This window comes from Pleurodeles waltl, chromosome 3_1, assembly GCF_031143425.1.
Source record: "Pleurodeles waltl isolate 20211129_DDA chromosome 3_1, aPleWal1.hap1.20221129, whole genome shotgun sequence".
NCBI classification, from domain to species: domain Eukaryota; kingdom Metazoa; phylum Chordata; class Amphibia; order Caudata; family Salamandridae; genus Pleurodeles; species Pleurodeles waltl.
In genome coordinates, this window is record NC_090440.1 from 922,625,155 (window position 1) to 922,646,453 (window position 21,299).

At 44.2% G+C, this 21,299-nt stretch overlaps 1 protein-coding gene across 3 annotated transcripts in view; it reads left to right on the forward strand.

The window, feature by feature from the left end:
• PAFAH2 (platelet activating factor acetylhydrolase 2) overlaps window positions 1-21,299 on the forward strand; it is a 190,100-nt gene that overhangs the window by 83,440 nt on the left and 85,361 nt on the right. For all 3 annotated transcript variants that reach the window (XM_069223904.1, XM_069223906.1, XM_069223905.1), the window contains 2 exons: window positions 5,113-5,209; window positions 8,020-8,088. In XM_069223904.1, coding sequence (XP_069080005.1) covers window positions 5,113-5,209; window positions 8,020-8,088 — 166 coding nt within the window. The remainder of the gene's footprint in view (window positions 1-5,112; window positions 5,210-8,019; window positions 8,089-21,299) is intronic.

The window sequence follows — 21,299 nt, forward strand, 5'->3', positions numbered from 1 at the left end:
GGCCGCGACTGGCTGACTCTAAAATCCCAACGCCTGGCAAATACCCTGCATCCGCAGCCCCCAGGACTTGAAGGATCGGAACTTCAGTGCAGGAGTGACCCCCAGGAGGCCCTCTCCCTTGCCCAGGTGGTGGCTACCACGAGGAGCCCCCCCCCCCCTTGCCTGCCTGCACCGCTGAAGAGACCCCTTGGTCTCCCATTGATTCCTATTACAAACCCGACGCTTGTTTGCACACTGTACCCGGCCGCCCCCGCGCTGCTGAGGGTGTACTTTCTGTGTGGACTTGTGTCCCCCCTGGTGCCCTACAAAACCCCCCTGGTCTGCCCTCCGAAGACGCGGGTACTTACCTGCTGGCAGACTGGAACCGGGGCACCCCCTTCTCCATTGAAGCCTATGTGTTTTGGGCACCACTTTGAACTCTGCACCTGACTGGCCCTGAGCTGCTGGTGTGGTGACTTTGGGCTTGCTCTGAACCCCCAACGGTGGGCTACCTTGGACCCCAATTTGAACCCCGTAGGTGGTTTACTTACCTGCAAGAACTAACATTACTTTACCTCCCCCAGGAACTGTGAAAATTGTACTGTGAGCACTTTTAAAATAGCTATATGTGTTTTATGTAAAAAGTATATATGCTATTGTGATTATTCAAAGTTCCTAAAGTACTTACCTGCAATACCTTTCAAATGAGATATTACATGTAGAATTTGAACCTGTGGTTCTTAAAATAAACTAAGAAAATATATTTTTCTATACAAAACCTATTGGCCTGGAATTGTCTCTGAGTGTGTGTTCCTCATTTATTGCCTGTGTGTATGTACAACAAATGCTTAACACTACTCCTTTGATAAGCCTACTGCTCGACCACACTACCACAAAATAGAGCATTAGTATTATCTTTTTTTGCCACTATCTTACCTCTAAGGGGAACCCTTGGACTCTGTGCATACTATTCCTTACTTTGAAATAGTGCATACAGAGCCAACTTCCTACAACAGGTATGTAGATAGAAACATAGATAAGGAAATTGGAATAAACCGCACAGCTTCAATTAGTAATATAGTTAAATGTCGTTGTGAGCATGATATACAAGAGCACTGAACTTAAACTAGAAAGGCATGCAAGCAGGACATACAGATTAAATTGGTTTACAAGTATAACTCTAGTCCTCAATTAAAACACATACCAGCATGACATACAGGAGTGCAGTTATAAATATTCTTCATTATATGCATACTAAAAAGAGGATAGCTTTATAATGAACCGTTTCAAATTGACACATTCTGGTATGCTAAGGATGATAAGCACAGGCTTTTGCAAAGGGAACTTAAAACAGCATTAGCAGGAGATTGGAACTTATAAATGTGGAATGTGCCCTGTGCTCACATGTGGTAGAGAGCATCCAGGTATCACATCAGGCTGTATAGACAAAAACAACATGAAAATTAAATCAAAAACACTGGCACTGAAGGGAACTACCTTATGTGCAGACGTGCTGCTTGTGAAAGGGAAAAATGCTGTTGCTCATAGTGAAGTTAGCCAGTGGCTGAAGTGGGCTGACCCATTGCCCTATGCTGTATGCAGTAGTAAGTGAAAGCAAAATGTGAATGACACAACAGCAGACTAATGAATGAAGAGACCAGGCTGATGTAATTTTAGTAAAATCAAAAGGTATTCGCTAACACCAGGCCAAAAATGGCAACTAGCATAATGTAATCATAGATCCAGAAGAATAAAAACAAAGCACTTTGCTTTCTGAAAACGAAAAAAATGCTTGTTTGGGGGCAAGTAAATGGGGCAAACATTGGTACCAATAAATGCAGAACTACATTTTATGATTATTAAGTTTTCAAACTCCAGGTACTGCTGACAAATGCTTACTTGAGTATGATCTGTGATAAAAAAAGAAATACTAAAATTAGAACATCATCAACTTTGATATAAAAGAAGTAGAACAGTGAATTATTTGGCCGGCCCAACCAAACAAAAGTATCATGTTTTGCAGACATCTTTTATTCAGAGTGAGAATCAACAATTTAGTAGAGTGGTCCACTTTGTTAGATGCATAATGTGAGGTTATCAATTTTAAAAAAATGCTCCTAATTAGGAGTTTATGACAAGCCTTTACAGTGTGTTAATCTCCAATACTTGCAGCAGGAAACAACTTGCCACATGTTCAATTGCTTTCTGAAGGAGAAATTATTAATAAAGATGAAGCTGAGGAGAAAAACTTCCATAGGAATATGGTCAAGGCAGTAAAGGCTCACAAGCTCATCCTTTGCAGCACCAAGAGTAAACCCTACTTAGCCGAGTACAAGACAAGACTGATGGTACAACTTCTGTGTTTGTTTTTCAAGAAGTGTATGCACTCTCCACAGTACATTGAAATAAATGCAAACACCAAAGGCAATTCAGTGAATCTTGAGCAGAGTATGCTGTGCTGATTGTAGTTTGTTCTAGCTCACACCCAGGGAATTTTGTGAGAACTACAAAGCACCAAAACTGTAGCTTGACAACGTGATGGAAAAAACCTGTTTGTTCTCCATGACTCATAGTCTGATACTGTTTTGACTTTCCTGTCAGTTGAAGCACGTCTGGAGGATGCTTGTGAATCTCTGCAAGCAGATTTTCCAGTCAGAGTCCACCTAAATCCTCTTTACTGTTTTTTCGAAGATAAGAGTTTGGAAGATCTTGCTCCTGCACCCCATACCGGTTTCCTTTGTGGCTTGGTGAACCCCAAACCATTCAGCCCTGGATGCGTAAAAACTGCTGAAGTGCACAGTTTTTGTTTCTTGTCAGCACTGGGGTATACAAAAGAAGCACAAATGATGGAAAAGTGGTGACGTCCACACAGGTCTTAGGCAATACCTGGCACCCAACCAACTTCTATTGGCTCCTAAACCACACCTCCCTGTCACTTAATTTGGTTGTCAAGCCACGCTGTCATGTAGCCTTTCATTCAGACAATGAGACTTGCATCTGTAGTAGGCAGAGAACTTCAGTGGTACAGATAGCCCTATGCCTTGAAGAGGAAAGCAGAAGTATACAAAGCAGTGATGGATGCAATGCTTGAATTAACCCCAGGCACCGGTCATTAATTGAGCCGCATCCCGGGCCGTCTTTATTTGGCACACCATTCCAACTCAGTTTGGACCCAGCCACATGCAAATAAGTCTTGACCCTGTTCCAGTGGGAAGAGTTCAGTCCGAACTTCCAGGCCACCTCCTTCATGCACTGGAACACAAGCAAACCAGGAATGGTTTCAACCTTATTAGGGTCATCAGCTGGGTAGGGCAAAACCAGTCTTGGGTTGCTTGTGGTCCTGTTCTGGAGGGGACCTCGTCTGGCAGTTCGGGACGGGACTGTTCCATGAAGAGCAGAGTTGGTGCTGATTTGCATAAGGGAGGCCTTTGTCATACGTGACATGGTGGGTGAAAAACGATGAACTGGGATGCATTCCCAAGTAATTACTAGTGGCTAATATTAATTCAGGCATCCCTCCATCAGTTTTTTGTATACTTCAGTATGATAACCTAGGTGGGCGAGGTATACCCAGATGTGGGTCCCATACAATGCACACTGTACCACTGCAGTCAAGCCATACCCAGCTGATGAGCCGTAAGAAGAGTGAAGCCAGTCCTGGGTTATGTGTTCCAGTTCAGGGAGTACCTGGCCTGGCAATTCGAACTGGACTGTTCCTATTGGAGCAGAGTCAAGACTGTTTTGCATATGGCTGGGTTGAGACTGAGGTGATATGGTATGCAAAATAACAATGGACTGGGATGGATACCTTGAGTAATTGCCAGTGACTGAGGTTATTTCAGGCATTCTATCCATCCCTTTTCATAGTCTGGCCTGATAGGACAGCTGTCGCCAGACAATAATGTTAGTACAATTAGAGAGGGGCTTTGACGCCGCCCACATGTTGGGAGGCAGGACCACATGTTTTGATTGGGCAGAAGTTGTGTGACTCCACAAAAAAGGACTTGCCCTTCACCAGCTGTGATCATTTATTTATCCAGCTGGTGAGCTTTAACTTTCAGGGGAACACACTGCATTGTGATGCTGTAAAAGTGTCTTAGATAACTAGATAATTGATGGTCTTTGTTTTTCTCTGGCAACAGCACAGATAGGAGGAGGGCAGTCATTAGCCTACATGGATTTTTAGGTGTGGCTCGACAGTGGAACTATCACCTGTCCTTTAACCTATACCAGTATTATTCTACAGTTCTTTGCTGCCACACAAATAAAAAATGCTATGTACTTGTAATGCCATTACCATGATACAAGATTAATTTAAAGCCAGACCCCTTTGCATTGCCAGTGCTTGTTTATATACTACCTTGAAGAGGAAAACAAGCAGAAAACCAAAGAAGGCCTGATATGTATGGGTACTTATTTCTCAAAAGAGGCCAGTGTTAGACCTGTCACACTATCCCAAAACAGTGGCATTGCTGAGGGTTATATGACACGGAGGAAGCTCGAAGTCGAACTGCGGTCTCCGTCCACATGCCTCAGATGGCACATCTGTTCTCAGGGCCCGTTAACTGAGCATGGTTGAGGGAACTCGCAGAAGGCCTTAAGCTGCAGCTGGGGGAAGTAGATGAGCCTACCAGAGGCCCGGGCAGCCGTTGTCAGGAAACCGAGCAACATTGGCAAAATACTGATATTCATTGCGAATTGACGGGGCGCGGCCCCCTCTCTTCCTGTTCAGCTGCATTTGCATTTCAGTTACACATTGACTGCGGAGGGAAAGCAAGCGATATGTAACACTAAAATGTGTTGCACGATCTACCCAGCATGCTCGGGGATTGTGAGCACTGATGGGGGGCGGGGGCGTTCTGAGAGTCCACTGTCCGCGGTGCCGCTTAGATCGATAAAGGAAAATAATTCTTATTTTATTATGCACTGCACAACAAAAATCACTCTGTAACCACCATTTGTAAAACACACGCAAGAGATTGAACAGAAACGTTTGCCTGAGTTCTCGTATATATGTATATCTCATGTTCGATGTGCTTTTACCGCCGCTAGTTATTTTATTGACGTTGTGTAGTGTCGTGGCAATGCGGGTGGGAGCTGATTTCTCATGTGTCTCCTTTCTTGACCCTCTAGGCTCTTACAAAGTGCCTGTCAGCTGGAATGGGCCCCTTCTGGCTCGTGACTCCAAGTACCCACTCCTTATCTTCTCCCACGGGCTGGGGGCCATTCGGTAAGAGCCGGACCTTATGGCATTTTTGGGGAATGGTAGAGGAGACGGGGGGAGTTGCAATGCCCCACCTTGGGAAACAGGACAGACAGTGTTCACATGAGTCGGCCGTCCCTTTAGTAGCTGGTTAAAGGCCCCGTTGCAGCATGGCAGCGAGCTTCTGGGTCTCCATAAAGGGTGTGGTGGGGAGAAGCGGCTCCCGTGGAATGGTGGTAGGTAGTGTTAAAGGGGGGTCTCTAGAATAGTAGGCATGATAGATTTAGAGTTTTTACAGAATAGTGGATGTTACAGCCTTAACCATGTCACATATGGAGTAGTGGGTGAGGTAGTGTTAAGGGACGGTCACGAGGGATGGTTCTTCTATAGTAAGGGGGGTGGGATAGAATAGGGTTTTCCACCAGGGAGGAGTGCGCGCGATGGGTCAGATGGTGTCCACCTGACTGCAGTTTGTGCAAAAAGGATAGGACGATTTCCACTGTAGGGAAGATTTCCGTCATAAAGCAGTGCATGGGATATTGTCATAGCATAGGGCACATGTCCTTGGGCATTGGCTGGAGCACGTGGAGTCTGAAACAGACAGCCAGTGAGTTGGGGTTAGGGCTCCCCACCATAGATAACTGCGTGGGATGGAAGGATGCAATATTCCGTGTCTCTACTACTGAAGTAAAGTGTAGGTCTGATGAAGAAAGCAGCACATTGCAATAAGCAGTCTTCCCGGCTTTCTTAAATGCCGGTAGAACAGGGGAAGGATGACTTACACGAGAGACTGGCTGACCCGAGCACAAACCATCTTTCAGAGAACTAGCTGGAAAACAGTGAACACAAAAGGGGCTGCGACATGGACATGATGGCACTAATAAAAAGAAGGGTGTTGACAGAACAGTGGCAAGGACAGAGCAGAGGTAGGAACAATGTTCACACATGTGCCACTCACTTCTCTCTTACAGCCAGTGGCCATGCAGGCTTGGCTGAAACACACAGCAAATGACTGGCATTCACTCACACATAAGAGGCACAGCTTTGGCAACAGCATTGCAAGAGCCATTCCGAAACAGATCATGTGTATTCAAAACAGCAGAAGGGAAATATTCCCTCCCCCACACAGGTAGTAGCATTAGCAGCTATAGATCAAGCTTCTGTCTTATTAAACCAACTAAGGCAGCAAGGTTAAAATCCATTACACACAGAAAAAGAACAGCATTAGCTCCAGTACTTTAAGCTTCACTCACACTCTTAAAAAAAATTATAGTTCATGTTAGGTTAGTATGAGTTTTCCTCTCACAAAAGGACCAACAGCACACGTTTCACTCATTTCACAGTAAATGCAGCTGAAGAAGCAGGGTGAACTAGCCCAACAAATAGAAGGACAGTATGAGCAACTTCAGTGTAGGCCCCAGCCGCTGACCGATGCATATCAAAGGTCTGTCAGCGCAAGTAATGCAACAAAATGGGATGACAAGATTAAGTCCAAGTTAAAACCTGGCCTTTTGGGTGGACAACTTTATGCTTAGTTATACCTTCTCTCCCATGAGTCACCTTCACCTTGAAGCAAGAATATAAGACCCAGATAGTGAACAAACTGAACAAGGTTAAAGGAACCCAGCACTATCATGAGACCAGACACAGACAAAAATGAACTGTTACTTCCCAAGTTAGGGGTCTCACAATCCCATGTAAACTCCCAACGACTGCAAAAAAAAATCTGCAACCCTGAAACTATTCCTGCATTGAGGCTATACCCACCACACTCAAGGGTGGCAGTCCCCAGACTCTTTTTCACCCCGAGTGTTCTCTGGCACTTGACCTCCCTGCCACCATTCCACCCCTCACCTTGACGCTCCATTTCCTTTCATATCTATAAACATGTATTCAATGTTTGAATAGTTGCATAGCTAGACACAATGACCGCATGCTAAGTAAGGTATAACAACAGTGTAGGTTTCCCTCAAAAACTACAAATAAAGCTTTGCTGGAAGCAGTGAAGGTTTCTCACAAACCCAGAAGAGATAAGCCTCACTGTCTCCCCTAAATAAACCAGGAGCAGATTTCCTGAGGCCAGTGGAGCCCCCCAAACCCTACTCTGGAAGCCAAAGTGATAAGTCGGCCTGAGCAGGTCAAGCATCCTCAAGAAAAAGTGTACAGGTTGTCCCTGACAGGCCACCACAGCAGTTGCTTTCACAAATTATGAGAGAACATTCCTAATTCATCTGAAACGGTACACTGTACATGTAACTGGCAATGAGGAAGAAGAACCAAACAACATTTTTGTTATAATTTCTTGCAACATATTTTCTCACTCTTTATCCCCCATCGAGCTCACAAGAATACCCAACTTTTAACTCACAGGCAAGAAGTTAGGGTAGTAGGAGCAGTGTGAGAGGCAAACCAAAATGTATTTTTTACAAAAGAGTTGCTATACTGAAAAGCTTGAATCATTCTGAGGTAGTGGGCTCCCTCTAAAGAGCAGTGAGTGGCCTAGGGTTTAGAGTGTCTCCTTTATAGATCTAGTTGGTGAACTATCTCGTAGGGGCCTTTAGTCTGATATATAAATAGGGTAGTGGATGGAATAGGACTGTGAGAGGGGACTACATTATTCGATATTATTTGAAACGATTTATTTTGAGAGTTTGGTGATTTCCCCTGTAGGGTCAGTGAATGGGATGGAGTTACAAGGTCCTAATTGGGCATTTTTTGTATTATCAATCTCCTCTGGCTGTGGGAGGTTCCTTCCTTTGGTGTGAAGCCAATACAAACCTAGAATGTTAGTGCACTTTTCCACTAGACTTTTACTGAGTCATCTTTTGTGTCCTCAGGACAGTATACTCTGCAGTCTGTATGGAGATGGCCTCTCAAGGCTTCCTGGTGGCAGCCGTGGAACACCGGTGAGTGATGGGTGGGTTAAAAAAAGATTGTGGTTTATTTGGTATACTCAGACGCTCTGTGAATGTGATCATAACAGCAAATGTTTTACACTGTTCTCCGTCTGCACTCTCTCTGGGGACGACTTGATCAGAGAGAGGACATTTTGGGAGACCAGAGAAGAAAACAGACAGGAGAGGTGTGAGAAAATCAAGTAAGCGAGGGTGTCTCTGGAATCCTTGTCCCAAAGAGACACTGTTGGTGATGGTGCAGGAGTAACCTGCATATAGATATGCAGGTAGCAGCTCAGACGGTGTTCTCTCTCAAGCCATGTTTTTGCAAGGTGCAAAGGTTTTACTACCCTCCATGGAAGCTACACTGGCCCTCACTCTCAGAGTTGGTCACAGTCCTGTCCCCAAAAATATATGGCTTTTTAAAGATCGCATCTCAGGAGGTTCTACTGTCACTGGCTGCTGGAAAGAAGCAAAAAAGAGTTTCATTTCTCATTATATAAAATAATTGCCTTCCTCGCTCTGTCAAGGAGTCTAACTTCACTGGCTGCCACAGAAAGACATATCATATAACGCTTTCTCTAATGTGCCTCACCAGAGACTTGAATTAATTGTCTGCTGTAGATTTGTAGAGAAAGGAGCCAAGTCCTTCATTATGTCCCCCAGGAAGATCTATCTTCAAGGGCCAACCAATCCTGTTGGAAGAACACAAGTTCACATTGTTTGGTAGCCAGCTTTGACCTCTCAGTCTTTCCCCAGGCTACAAGTAACTACAAATGATGTTCTATATCAGAATTCCCCTGCAACTCTATTTTCGTTATGATCTAGCCTGATTACTTTGGTGATGATTCCCATCCTTGATTACCAGGTCACCATTTCCCAAAAAGGATCTTTTCAAGCTTCAAAAAGTCCAAACTCCTGTTACCTGCCTCATATTCAGCATATGATGCTGTATTGACCTCCTTTGTGCTTTTTATGTCTCTCATGCCTGTAATGTGGAACTTTACAGAGAGGCACATTTTATTCTCTCTGTCTTCTGTGTTTCTGTTTTCACTTTAGGGTGACACAGTTTGGAGCCCTGAATCTCCCCAAAGCAGTGATGCACGTCCTATGAAACAGAAAATACAATGCAATAGAGTGCAGGAGGAATGGCGAGGGAAATATTGGACGGTTGAGAGACAGTGGAGTAAGCTGTCTGAGAAATAGCGGGATTCATAAAAACATTGAGGAACAGGAAATCACTTTTTGTAAATGGTGAAAAACTGCCCCAAATTGTTTCCTGGGCACCTAAATATATAAACCTTGATAACAGCTGATTTTTAAAAATTGCATAACCACTGGAAAAAAACGACTGGCTTTCACAAGGAAAAAACACTGAAAACAAGGCTCGTACAGAACCAGCAGTTGTGACAGTGGGCGAATATAGTAATTAAAAAGTAGTCGATATACATGTAGAGCAGAGCCTTTGGGGACCACGCACTGTAGTCCCTGGAAAGAAGAGACTGAGGTTATCTGGCGTACCTATTGATATTGGTCACTGATTAATGAACTCATGCAGTTCAGAGCATTTTTCAAAAATCCCGACCAATATTTGGTCAACATTGTTGTAAGTTTCTGAGAGATTGATCTGGATCAGAGCAGCTTGAGGGCCCTCATCGAGGGTGATGATGAGTTTTTCTGTGATCCACAACCAATGGAGTCTGTTCTAGTAGTTAATGTGTACTAATTGGCCCAACTGGCTCTCATTTAGGAGACCAGAACTGTATTTGACAGCCCATTAGTATTGTGTGAACCAGTGGTCTCCAACCGGTTTTGCAATAATGGATACTTAGGTTCAATGAAAATTGTCCTGAGCAACTAATATTATTTCGTTGTAATCATGACCACATCAAACAAGATGACATCAGTAGCACCCCACGCAAATTTGTTATCAATGATCAGTAATCGGGCAGCAGCGCCAGCAGTAGAGCAAAAAATAATTTACAAATTTTGAATGTCTCCACATTGGTTAACACATAACAGTCATAGCTGCAGTGCTCCTGGCACCAAGTAAATTATATTTGTAATAATTCTTCCCAGTTCCAAATGATTTATCAGTCAAATATTAACTTTAACTGTATTCTGTAAATTCTATCACATCTCTCCGAACATTAGCTTATGTTATGTTATGTTATGTTACACGGTTTGTAGAGCGCATGGATACCCTCGGGTTTCCCAGCGCTAATGGACCCTAACCACAGAAAATACACAGGAGGAAAAAGACCAGATCTAAAACAACCATGTTCTCAAAGCCTTCCGAAACTCAAGTTCCTGATTCATCAGCCGAAGTTTAAGGGGCAACAGATTCCAGAGTTTGGCTCCTAAGAGCGCCAGTGTAGACCCACCCCATCTGACTTTCTTTATTTTAGGTGTAGTTTCTAAAGCTATTGTGGCGGATCTCAAGTCTCTGTTCGGCTTGTAAAAAGTGGCCAAATTCTTAAGGAGCGGGATCCTCTGTCATACAAAGATTTATGTATATGACAGAGGGCCTTGAATTTGATCCGTTGCTCTACCAGCAACCAGTGCAAGGAGGCTAACCCAGCTTGCACAGATGACCGTCTCGGGATGTTCAGCAGTAAACGAGCTGCAGCATTTTGTACTCTTTGTAATTTCTTCTTTACATAAGCTGGGGAGCCTAAGAAGAGGCCATTCCCATAGTCTAACCTTGATAGGATGACGGCCTGCACAATAAGTCTTCTTGCCAATGCCGGGAGGATGGCAAAGACCTTCCTAAGAAGTCTAAGTAAGCCGAAGCAAGTTGTTGATATGTGCCTAGCATGAATGTCTAACGTCAAGTGGGATCCAAGCTAATCCCCAAACTCTTAATCTGCTTTTTGGGAGGCGGGAACTCACTAAGTGCCAGAGGACAACTGCGAAGGAATCCAGGTCTAGGTTCTGGCCCCAAAATCATCAATTCAGTTTTCTCCTCATTTAGTTGCGATTTACTCTGGGTCATCCAGCTAGAGACCGCTTGCATGCACGTGGATAATGCGACTCCTTCTGCGGTCTCATTAGTAGAAAAAGAGACCACCAGTTGGGTGTCATCAGCATAGGACACCAACGCTAAACCAAATGATTCTACCAGGGTAGCCAGCGGGGCCATATAAATGTTAAACAGTGTTGGACACAGGGCAGAGCCCTGAGGTACAACGCACCTACACTGTAGTTTGTCTGACAGAAAAGATCGGTCAAGGACCTGAAAAGATCTGTCCTGTACGAAGGATATGAACCAAGCCAGTGCCTGATCCCTAATTCCAATATTCTTCATTCTATGGATCAGAACTTGGTGGTCTACAGTGTCAAATGCTGCACTCAGGTCCAGCATAATGATCACTGCAGTATGGCTCTGGCCCTGGTCAACCCGCTTCCTGGCTTCTTCCATAACCGCAATTAATGCAGTTTCCGTACTATGACCCGCTCTGAAACCCATCTGAGTGGGATGGAGCAGCATATTCTCGTCCAAAAAGGTGGAAAGTTGTAGATTGATATATTTATCCAAAATCTTGGCAGGGGTAGGCAGTAGGGAGATAGGTCTAAAATTCTTCAACACCGAAGGGTCAAGAGTGGATTTTTTTTTGTAGCGGCTTCACTATAGCATGCTTCCATAGGCTATGTACTAGTCCTTTGGATAGTGAATCATTAAGTAGTTCTGTAAGCACAGGTATTATAGCTTCTGACCCCTTGAACAAGTATGCACGGAGGAGCCGGGTCCGAGGGGGATCCGGATTTGAGGGCACTCAAGAAAGATACTACCTGAGCTTGCGAAAAAGGTAAAATGAGAGAGGCAGGCTACATGTCAGCAGGAGGATTCTCCTCCTCCTCAAGAGAAGGACTATAATCCCCAAAGGTAGCATAGATGTCCAAAATCTTTTGGTGGAAAAATGTAGCTAACATGTTACTATATTCTAAGGAGGCTTCTTTAGGGTTGTCTGTCACAGGAGTTTGAAGGATATCCTTTAGGACTTGGAAAACTACTTTAGGAGAACCTGCCGCCTCTTCAAATTTCTGCTGATAAAAAACACTTTGTGCCACCTTAATCTCAGGGTGGTATCTCCTCATAGCCCCTTTGTATGCCTCCCTGTCTGTTGGATCATAACATTTTCTCCAAGTCCTTTCTATTTTTTTTACATCCTTTCTTTAGGATAAGTAGTTGGGGTGTAAACCAGGGAGCGCTAGCCTTCCTACGCGGGACTAATTTTTTCCTCCAGGGAAGAACTTTATCCAGGCTATCAGTAATCCAGTCATTGAAGGCCACAGCATAGGGTTCCCCCTTGTCCATGAACCAAGACTTACGGGAAACCAAGGTAGCTAAAAAGTTATCTCTATTCAGTTTATTCCATGATCTCCCAACCTGTACAGGAGGCTTGGGCCCCTTTTCCACTGTGTCCGTAACTAATTCAATAGGAATTAGAAAATGGTCGGACCAAGCCAGTGGAATAGGGGACATACATGTCAAGGCAGGTGTATTGCTAAAGACTAAATCAATAGTATGACTCCTTTCATGGGTGGGGCCCTTAACAAGTTGGGTCAGACCCAATGCCTCCATGCCACCAAGTAGACGTCTTCAGCCTGATTGTTCAAAAGTCTCAGCATAAATATTAAAATTTCCAAAAATAGTAAAACTAGGTCTAGAGCATATAAAATCTGCGGTGCAATCTAAAAGAGAATCTAGAAACTTCTCCGAGGGGCCTGGGGGGCGATATAATGAAAAACCCTGAAAAGGTGTAACGGGGGTTAAGAGCAAGAGAGAAGAACATGCCTTCCCCTTCCACTAACTGAAGGGGCTGGTAGGTGAGGTTAAGAAAGTCCCTGTAAATGACTGCAATTGAGATTTTCCTAGCCTTGGTGTATGAAAGGCTAGATTTTATTAAAGACACGGAGGCTCATATTATGCAGTCTTTTCTTGCTTTAATTTCTAATAGCAGCCAAGCAAAAAACTACAGTTCCCAGTATAAACAAAACTACAACAATGACATCACAGATGAACAACCAATAGGATGTCGAACCCTAGTATTAATATCTTAACTGCGAGCAACAAGTCCTCTTTTCTTGATGCGAAACTAAAGAGGAGAAGTAACAAATAAAATAACATAAAAAATAGAAACCAATGTCACAATGTCCATGAAACAATCTCGAACATGGCGAGTGTGGAGTGAAGCCTGGACAGAGTGGACGCTGATGGTCGAGTCCAATGTCGGCAGGAGTTGTCCATTAGAATCATGACGAGCCAACGCTGGATGAGGGAGTTGGCACTAAAATAAAGATACAGGGTGGGTTAGAAACAGTGGCGGGATAATACTCGCCTCCGTGTCTTTAATAAAATCTAGCCTTTCATACACCAAGGCTAGGAAAATCTCAATTTTATTACAAGACCGGAGGCTCATATTATGCATGTTCAAAGCATAGCAATCACTGAATCTGAAACATGAGAAATTGGCTTACAATAGAAAGTTCTGAAAATACTTTCATTAGACCAATCTGCAGACTTGAGAATATCCTGTAAAGAGGATCCTGCCCAGAAAGCGCGAGAGGCCATAGCCCCTCTAGCAGAATGGGCACCGAAAGATCCTACATCAATACCAGCTAGGGACATGACCCATTTGACCCAAGGAGCTAGAGTAGGGGAAGAAACAGGGCTATGGGGCTTCTGAAAGGAAATAAGTAATTGGGAGGCAGAGGATGATCTCAAATCTGCAGTACGAGTCACATAAGTTTTTAAACAATTTCCAACACACAACTTGGGTTGAGAGGGAAAATATGGGTAATTGACACAAGCTAAATTAGTTTTAGTACGTCTCTTAATCTGAAACGAAACACCAAGGGGGGAAAAGAAAAAGGAAGAAACATCTAATGCCTTAACGTCTGAAACACGTTTGATCGAGACTAGACACAAAAGCATGGTTAACTTAGCAGAGAGCTGTTTGAGAGAGAGTAAATCATTATCTGGCCAAGTGGAAAGAAATCGTAATACCAAATTAACGTCCCACATGACATTATACTTAGGAGATGGCGGAAAAACATATCTTACTCCCTTTAATAATTGGCAGATGAGAGGATGTTCACCAATTGGTCTGCCATTGATCCTTTGATGTTCAGCAGAGATGGCAGATCTGTAAATATTAATAGTGCGATAGGCTTTACCTTGGGAAGCTAAGGAAGCAAGGAAATTTACAATTAGCACTACATCGGCTGAAAAGGGATCTGAATTCCTGTCCAAACACCAGCTACTCCAAAGGGCCCATGCGGACTTGTATGCTTTGGAGGTACCAGGGGCTCTGGCCTGCTGGATGAGTTTAGCAGCATCTTCCGAAATTCCTGGGGTTCTCCAGGACGACCCGAAATCCTCCAAGCTATGAGGAACAAGGAATTGCTGAGAATCAAATGATGTTGTTGGCCTTGGGGATCTAAGAGGAGGTTGGGAAAGTGAGGAAGCCAAACGGGTTGATCTACTGCCAACTCCAATAGAGTTGGATACCAAGGTTGAGCCTGCCAGAAAGGAGTTATGAGAACTAAAGAGGACCGCTGCCTGCGTGCTTGTGCAAGGACTCGAGGAATGAGCAGGAAGGGAGGGAAAGCGTAAAGAAGGGATGACGGCCAAGTCTGAAGGAAAGCATCTGTGGCAAGAGCCTGTGGGTCTGGCCTCCAACTGAAATAGGAAGGAAGGTGGGAGTTGAGGCGAGAAGCAAAAAGATCTATGGACATTTTGCCAAAGATAGAAGTAAGATGATTGAATACTGAAGGGTGCAATTGCCAATCGCTGGAATCGTGAAGATGTCTGGAATACCAATCCGCCACCGTATTCAGCCTGACTGGCAGATACACCGCCTTGACTGAGATCCGACGAGGAAGACAATACTCCCAAAGATGTTTCACCAGAGTGGAGAGAATCTTGGATTTGGTACCGCCTAAATGGTTGATGTACCTGACCGCGGACAAATTGTCCATCCTTAAAAGGATGGTGCAACTTACTCTTTCTTTTGCAAAAGTGCGGATGGCAAAGGAACCTGCAAGCATCTCTAAACTGTTTATGTGCAAGAAGGACTCCTTCAGAGACCATGCGCCTCCAGTCGAGAACTGACCACATCTTGCGCCCCAACCGGTCCGACTTGCATCGGATTCTAATACAAGATCTGGGGCGGCAGAGAAGATAGTTCTGCCATTCCAGGCGTCTAGATGCATTAACCACCATAGAAGTTCTTCTTTGGATTCGGCATCTAGGACCAAGGGATCCGAATAAGCGAGGCCCTTGTGAAGATGGCGGATCTTGAGCCGTTGAAGAGCGCGATAATGTAAAGGACCTGGGAAGATGGCTTGAATAGAGGATGCTAGAAGTCCTACCAGACGAGCCAGAGTCCTGAGGGAGATGTGAGGAAGGGATAAGGATTGACGAATTTCCTTTTTGATTAAGGATACCTTGTGTTGAGGGAGTTGAAGCACCGACTGAGTAGTGTCTATGAGAAATCCGAGAAATTCCAACTTCTGAGTTGGAATCAGAACCGACTTCTGAAAGTTGATGATGAAGCCCAAGCCGAGAAGAAGGTTCTGACAAAGCTGAAGATGGTCTAGAAGAAGACGTTCGTCTTGAGCCATCAAAAGAAAGTCGTCCAAATAAAGGATTAGACGAACACCGTGAGCGCGGAGAAAGGCCGCAACGGGTTTGAGAATCTTGGTGAAGCACCAAGGAGCGGAAGAAAGACCGAAAGGAAGAACTCTGAATTGATAAAAGGAGTCTTGCCACTGGAATTGAAGGAATTTCCTGTGTGAGTGGTGAATGGGCACTGTGAGGTAAGCATCTTGAAGGTCCAATCTGACCAACCAATCGTTCTGAAGCAGAATGTCTCTTAGATGGAGAATGGTCTCCATCTTGAAGTGCCGGTAAATGACGAAATTGTTGAAAGCCTTTAGGTCTAAAACTAATCGAAATTTGTGATTTTTCTTCTGGACGAGAAAAATGGTGCTTAGGAAACCCGCAGGATCGAACAGGACGGGTTCTATAGCATGTTTGGTAACGAGAGACTGAATTTCGCTGTGCAGAAGCTCGGTTTGATCTTGGGAAAAAACAAGGGGAAGAGGAAAACGGGATTGACTTGGGGTTTGGTAAAACTCTAGTAGGTAACCTTGAATGGATTGAATTATCCAGGGATCTGAAGTTAGAGAAAGCCATGAATTTAGAAACAGAGCCAGTCTGCCTCCTACCGGAGGAAGGCCAGAACTGGAAACACTTACCGGAGGTTTGGTCTCCCTTGTTGGCGTAACCCCTGTGACGATAGCCTCTTGAACGACGGGGGTAGAACCTTGGCTTGTATCCTGTGTAGGTCTCAAGCTGGGATTGTTGGTTGTAGGAGTCTCTGGTGGAATATTGGCCTCTGATGGAGCGGCCGGCAAAGCGACTCCTGCCTTTGCCGGCCCTGGCAAAAACCCGAGATGGGAAGATCTTTTTCATAGAAAGTTGGGCCTTGTCCAGGGAGGCAAAGGTGGACACATATTTGCCAAGTTCTTTGATAAAGGAATCCCCAAACAACTGGCCCTTAGCTGACGGACCATCATCTTTAGAGGCTAGAGAAGCCAGTTTGAGATCGATTTTCAACAGGAGGCTTTTCCTCCTTTCAATGGAAAGTTGAGTATTGGCATTGCCCAACATGCAAATAGCGCGTTGCGCCCAATTCAAGAGAATTTCAGGATCTATTGGACTATTATCCATTTTGGCCTCCTCTGCCAAATCGAAAATTCTGGTGAGAGGGCCCACCAAATCCAGGAGCTTGTCCTGACACCCTGACCAAGCTCTGTCAACACCTTTCTTGGGGTCTTTGCCAAATTTTGTAAAGAACATAAGCATATTGGGGTCAATCACTGGAGTAGAAGTGATGTTGTCTGGTAACGAGGGGCGAGGACATTCAGATTTAAGCTTATTGCGGGTAGCTTTATCAAGAGGGTGGCGTAAAAAGAATGAGACATAGTCAGCAACGTGATCCGATGGGTACCACTCTTTTGAATTTGGATGAACCATGAGGGAAAGGTCAAATAAGGGTTCGCCCGCAAGGTCCACCAAAATATGAGACACAGGGTGAACGTCACCACCGTCACCAGGAGAAATTTTACGCCTTTTCTCCAAAGGCCCACATGAAAATGGATCCGAAGATCCGTCCATATCATCCGTATGATTAGGAGAGTCATCATCGTCATCGTCAGTGTCTCTTAACTGTGTAACATGAACTAGGGAGAGAGAGGAACCCGATTTGAAAACCTCTCGGGTGGAAGGACCAGAAGAAACGCCTTTTGAAGGCACCGGGAGGGTAGCCGCACGTTTCTTACCTTTGTTAAAAGGCACTTTGGAAGTAGATATCATTTTAGAAAAAGAGGCTTCTAAATTTTTGGTAATATCAGACATAGAAACAGTTACTGCTTGCTGAACTGAATCTTTTATAAAAGTTTTCAAATTTTCTTGAAAAACTTGGGAATCTTCTTCCTCAGCCATTGTGCCCAAAGGCAATAATAAATGTATTAATACTGGAAATGAGGCTTTGGAAAATATTTAAGCTTGAAATGTAGAGGAAACTGGACAAAGAGGGGTTAACTGAGAGGAGAGGAGGGAGGGAGTGGCTAAAAGGGGCAGGAACGAGGAAAAAAACGAAGTCCGGAAGGCAAAACGTGTGGGGAAACGTCCGGTGGAGCAGTGGCTGAAAGCGAGCCCGACCAAGGAAATACGAGCGAAAAAACGCTCGAAATTCGGGGCCCGAAGCGAGTTCCGAGAACAGCAGTTCAGTCAGGAAAGAATGCCAGGAATGAAAGGAATGCGCGCGCGTGCACGCGCGCGTCTGCAACGGCCGAAAAAGACCGTTGAAAGACGCGCTGCCTTAAACAAACAAGACGCGCGTCTAAAATGCAAGCATATTAGCTGGACATTGACTGCGAGCAGCAAGAAAAGAGCACTTGTTGCTCGCAGTTAAGATATTAATACTAGGGTTCGACATCCTATTGGTTGTTCATCTGTGATGTCATTGTTGTAGTTTTGTTTATACTGGGAACTGTAGTTTTTTGCTTGGCTGCTATTAGAAATTAAAGCAAGAAAAGACTGCATAATATGAGCCTCCGGTCTTGTAATAAAATTCCCCCTCCTCTGGCCATCCCTCTGTCTAATCTGGCAATTAGATATCCTGTAGGTAATGCCAGGTTAATATCAGTGTCCGAACTTTTATTCAGCCATGTTTCAGTTAGAAACAAGGCTGTGGGAGAGGCCTCAGTTAGTAATAAATTAATGTCCAATTTATCGGCGGCCAAAGATCGGCAGTTTGTGTAAAGAAAGGAGGTGCGAGGTTTACACCCCACATCCACACAAACCCCCCTGGGATCAGATGTCCAGTGGCAGGCGGGGCAGCGCCACGTGTGTCTGATGGCTTCTATACATGTAAAACAATCTATCCTACCTAATGGTCTCAAGTCATACAACTCCTTGGAAGAGTAACGATAAGTAGGTAGTGCCTCTATTGATGCCACAGATGAAACAGGGGGACAGGCCCTCAGGCCCGACCTGGCACGGATGGGCTCAGATGGGCTTGCCTTGAGCGCGCCAGCTGCATCGCGGCTAATAAGGCCTGGGAACCAGAACTCCGTGATCTAGGAAAGACTAGACCGCTGACCCCGTCAAAATGGCTGTTGAAAGAGGGACAGCTGCCGCGGGGAAAAATGGCGGCCGCAAGCCAAAAAAACAATCCCAAATCGGGGTGTTGAAAGAAAAACAGTATTGGGACTGCTGGACCACTGTACATGGGTCCCCAGTATCAGTCCCCACCAACAATAAAATTAAACAGTCCAGTCCCCGTCCCCAACTTCATAAAAATCCTCTAAATTTTTAAAGCAGTAGTAAAATCACATTAAAATGAAAGTCGCTTTTAAAATGTAAACGAATCTCAAATAGAGACCGGCATGGCTCACCCCTATTTTCAACTCAGACTCACACTTTAATATACATATATTCATTCAAGCAAGCAAAAGCTTCTAATTTCTAGTAGGCAGAGCTACAGACTGGACCGCTACTTAAAGGTAGCTGGGAAGGTACCAGTGGCTCATGAGCTACTCAGAGAAGCCGGTGGTAAACAGTGTGAGAATAACGCTGCGCTGTTTACACTCTAATTGGCTGTATGTGGGTTGACTGCTCAGCACCGGCTACATTTAAAAACAGACTTTGAAACCTGTCTTTCAAGTCTTTAACCTTACAAGCAAATATTTATTTCTAAAAATTGTGGACAAGAACACTTAAGGTGATCCAAGTCAATGATGCATATCCTGTTACATTTCACACATTTTACTTCGTATTGCATAGCATATATGTCCCTTTTGCCTAAGAATGTTTCTATTTCCCCAGATATTGTGTTGCCGCAGCTTTGGTTTCCATGCAACATATGTGTTCCATGGCCCATGTTGCAAATTGAATTCCCTCTAGGTGTTGGGTGAGTTGAGGAGGTAAATGGATGTTCATCACAGCCTGACAAAACTTTGGAGTTGAAAAAAAAACCTTCAACCAAAGGGGGATCCGTTCTCGGAGGCAGGCAGTGATGGCCTGCTTCGCCCCACGACCCTTAACTGATCTGCTGATTTGTAACATTCCTTGCAGTGGCTTCTAAGAAAATGCTGAAGGTAGACGTCGCAGCGCCGTGACCTGGATTTTTCCAGGCTTGAGTTCTGCCCAGTTGTAAATAAAATGTGTTTATCTTTTCACTGTCATAATTGATGCGACTGCCATGTGGACGCTCCTGGAAACATTTGCACATGGGCCCCGGAGGGCAGAGACGTACCCTGGGTTTCCTTTTATTGAACGACCCCAAGAAATACATGCAGCACTTCTGGCTAAATTGCTGGAGCCTCTGCTGCTAAGGAATGCACAAGACACTTTGGGCCTCTATATATTGTCTGCACTGACACTTTGGCACTTCGGCTCCTGGCTTCAGTACCTGGGTTCCCAGGGAAGGGCCTTAGCCCACAACCACGTACAAGGCAGTTCCCTGAGGCACTCTCATTATTGAATAGTGTACCTGGCCTCAGAAAAGTATTTCGAGACTAGGTGCCTCTAACAAGTGCTGTTTTATACACGTTTAGATTCCTAATGCTCTATATGAAATCCAATGTAATTTTTTTTAGTTCATACCACATTTTAATATTTGCATTTTTATGACTTTTTGATTGTTTCTTCAATGGGTTTACGTAACAATGCAATAAAATAAACTCACTTATTGGAGGTTGTATACAGCTGGCTGTGAGCAACATCTTCTTGTAGGTAATATGTAGATTATTTTCAAAAATGTTTGTACAATATGAAACTATGCAGATTAGGCTGTTGTTACTAGGACCTCTGGGTCTGCTGCATGTTTCTTTAGAAGTAGTTAACTCTCTGAGCACGGATTCCTCATCATTCGCTAGTGGGCAGCAATGGGCTTTTCAGGGGTCAAATGAAAATTCATTATCGAAAACCCATTTTCTAGCCATGAAGGCAACAAGTATGCTCAACCCCCCGCCATGCCACAGTACCAGAGTAGACATCTGTCAAAGAAGATTGTCTGCCACCAAAGGGAGGGTTGTATCCATATGGAAAAGGTGTTCAGACGTGTGTTTATGATTCATTAATGCAAAGTTTTTATTATCAGGGTGAGTGCTGTAATAAAATGCAGTGACCCTTAAACTCGGCTTCCATAACTGACAGTGGGCTCAGTATAAGAACGTGTACATGTTTGTAAAATATAACAATTTGATGCTATTTTTAATGTTCCCAGAATGTTCACTGGTTGTATGAAAATGTATGCATAAGCATGAAAGCAACATTGGCAATTGTTTCCTTTCAAAATAAAATGGCACCAAAAGGATTTTTTAGGACAAATAGATTTCTGAATCACCCTGTCCCTTCGGCAAGTAGATAGTTTATAAAGTTCTACAGCCTGTCATAACATAAGGTTGTGTTTGAACAGAAACGGATGCTCTGCTCTGCCTGCCTGCACTATCTCTATATGTAAAGGTGGTTCTGGGACCCGTATAAGGCCACCTTTCCAGCTGAGTAACATAATGCAGAAATAAACTGGTACGTAATATCATGTTGGTCAAGAACAAAGATTTTATTAACCAAGTGTGGACCCAGAGGTCTCTGTATTGAAAATAGTTACTTAAATTCCCTTCCCTTTCTGATAAGAAGCAAATAT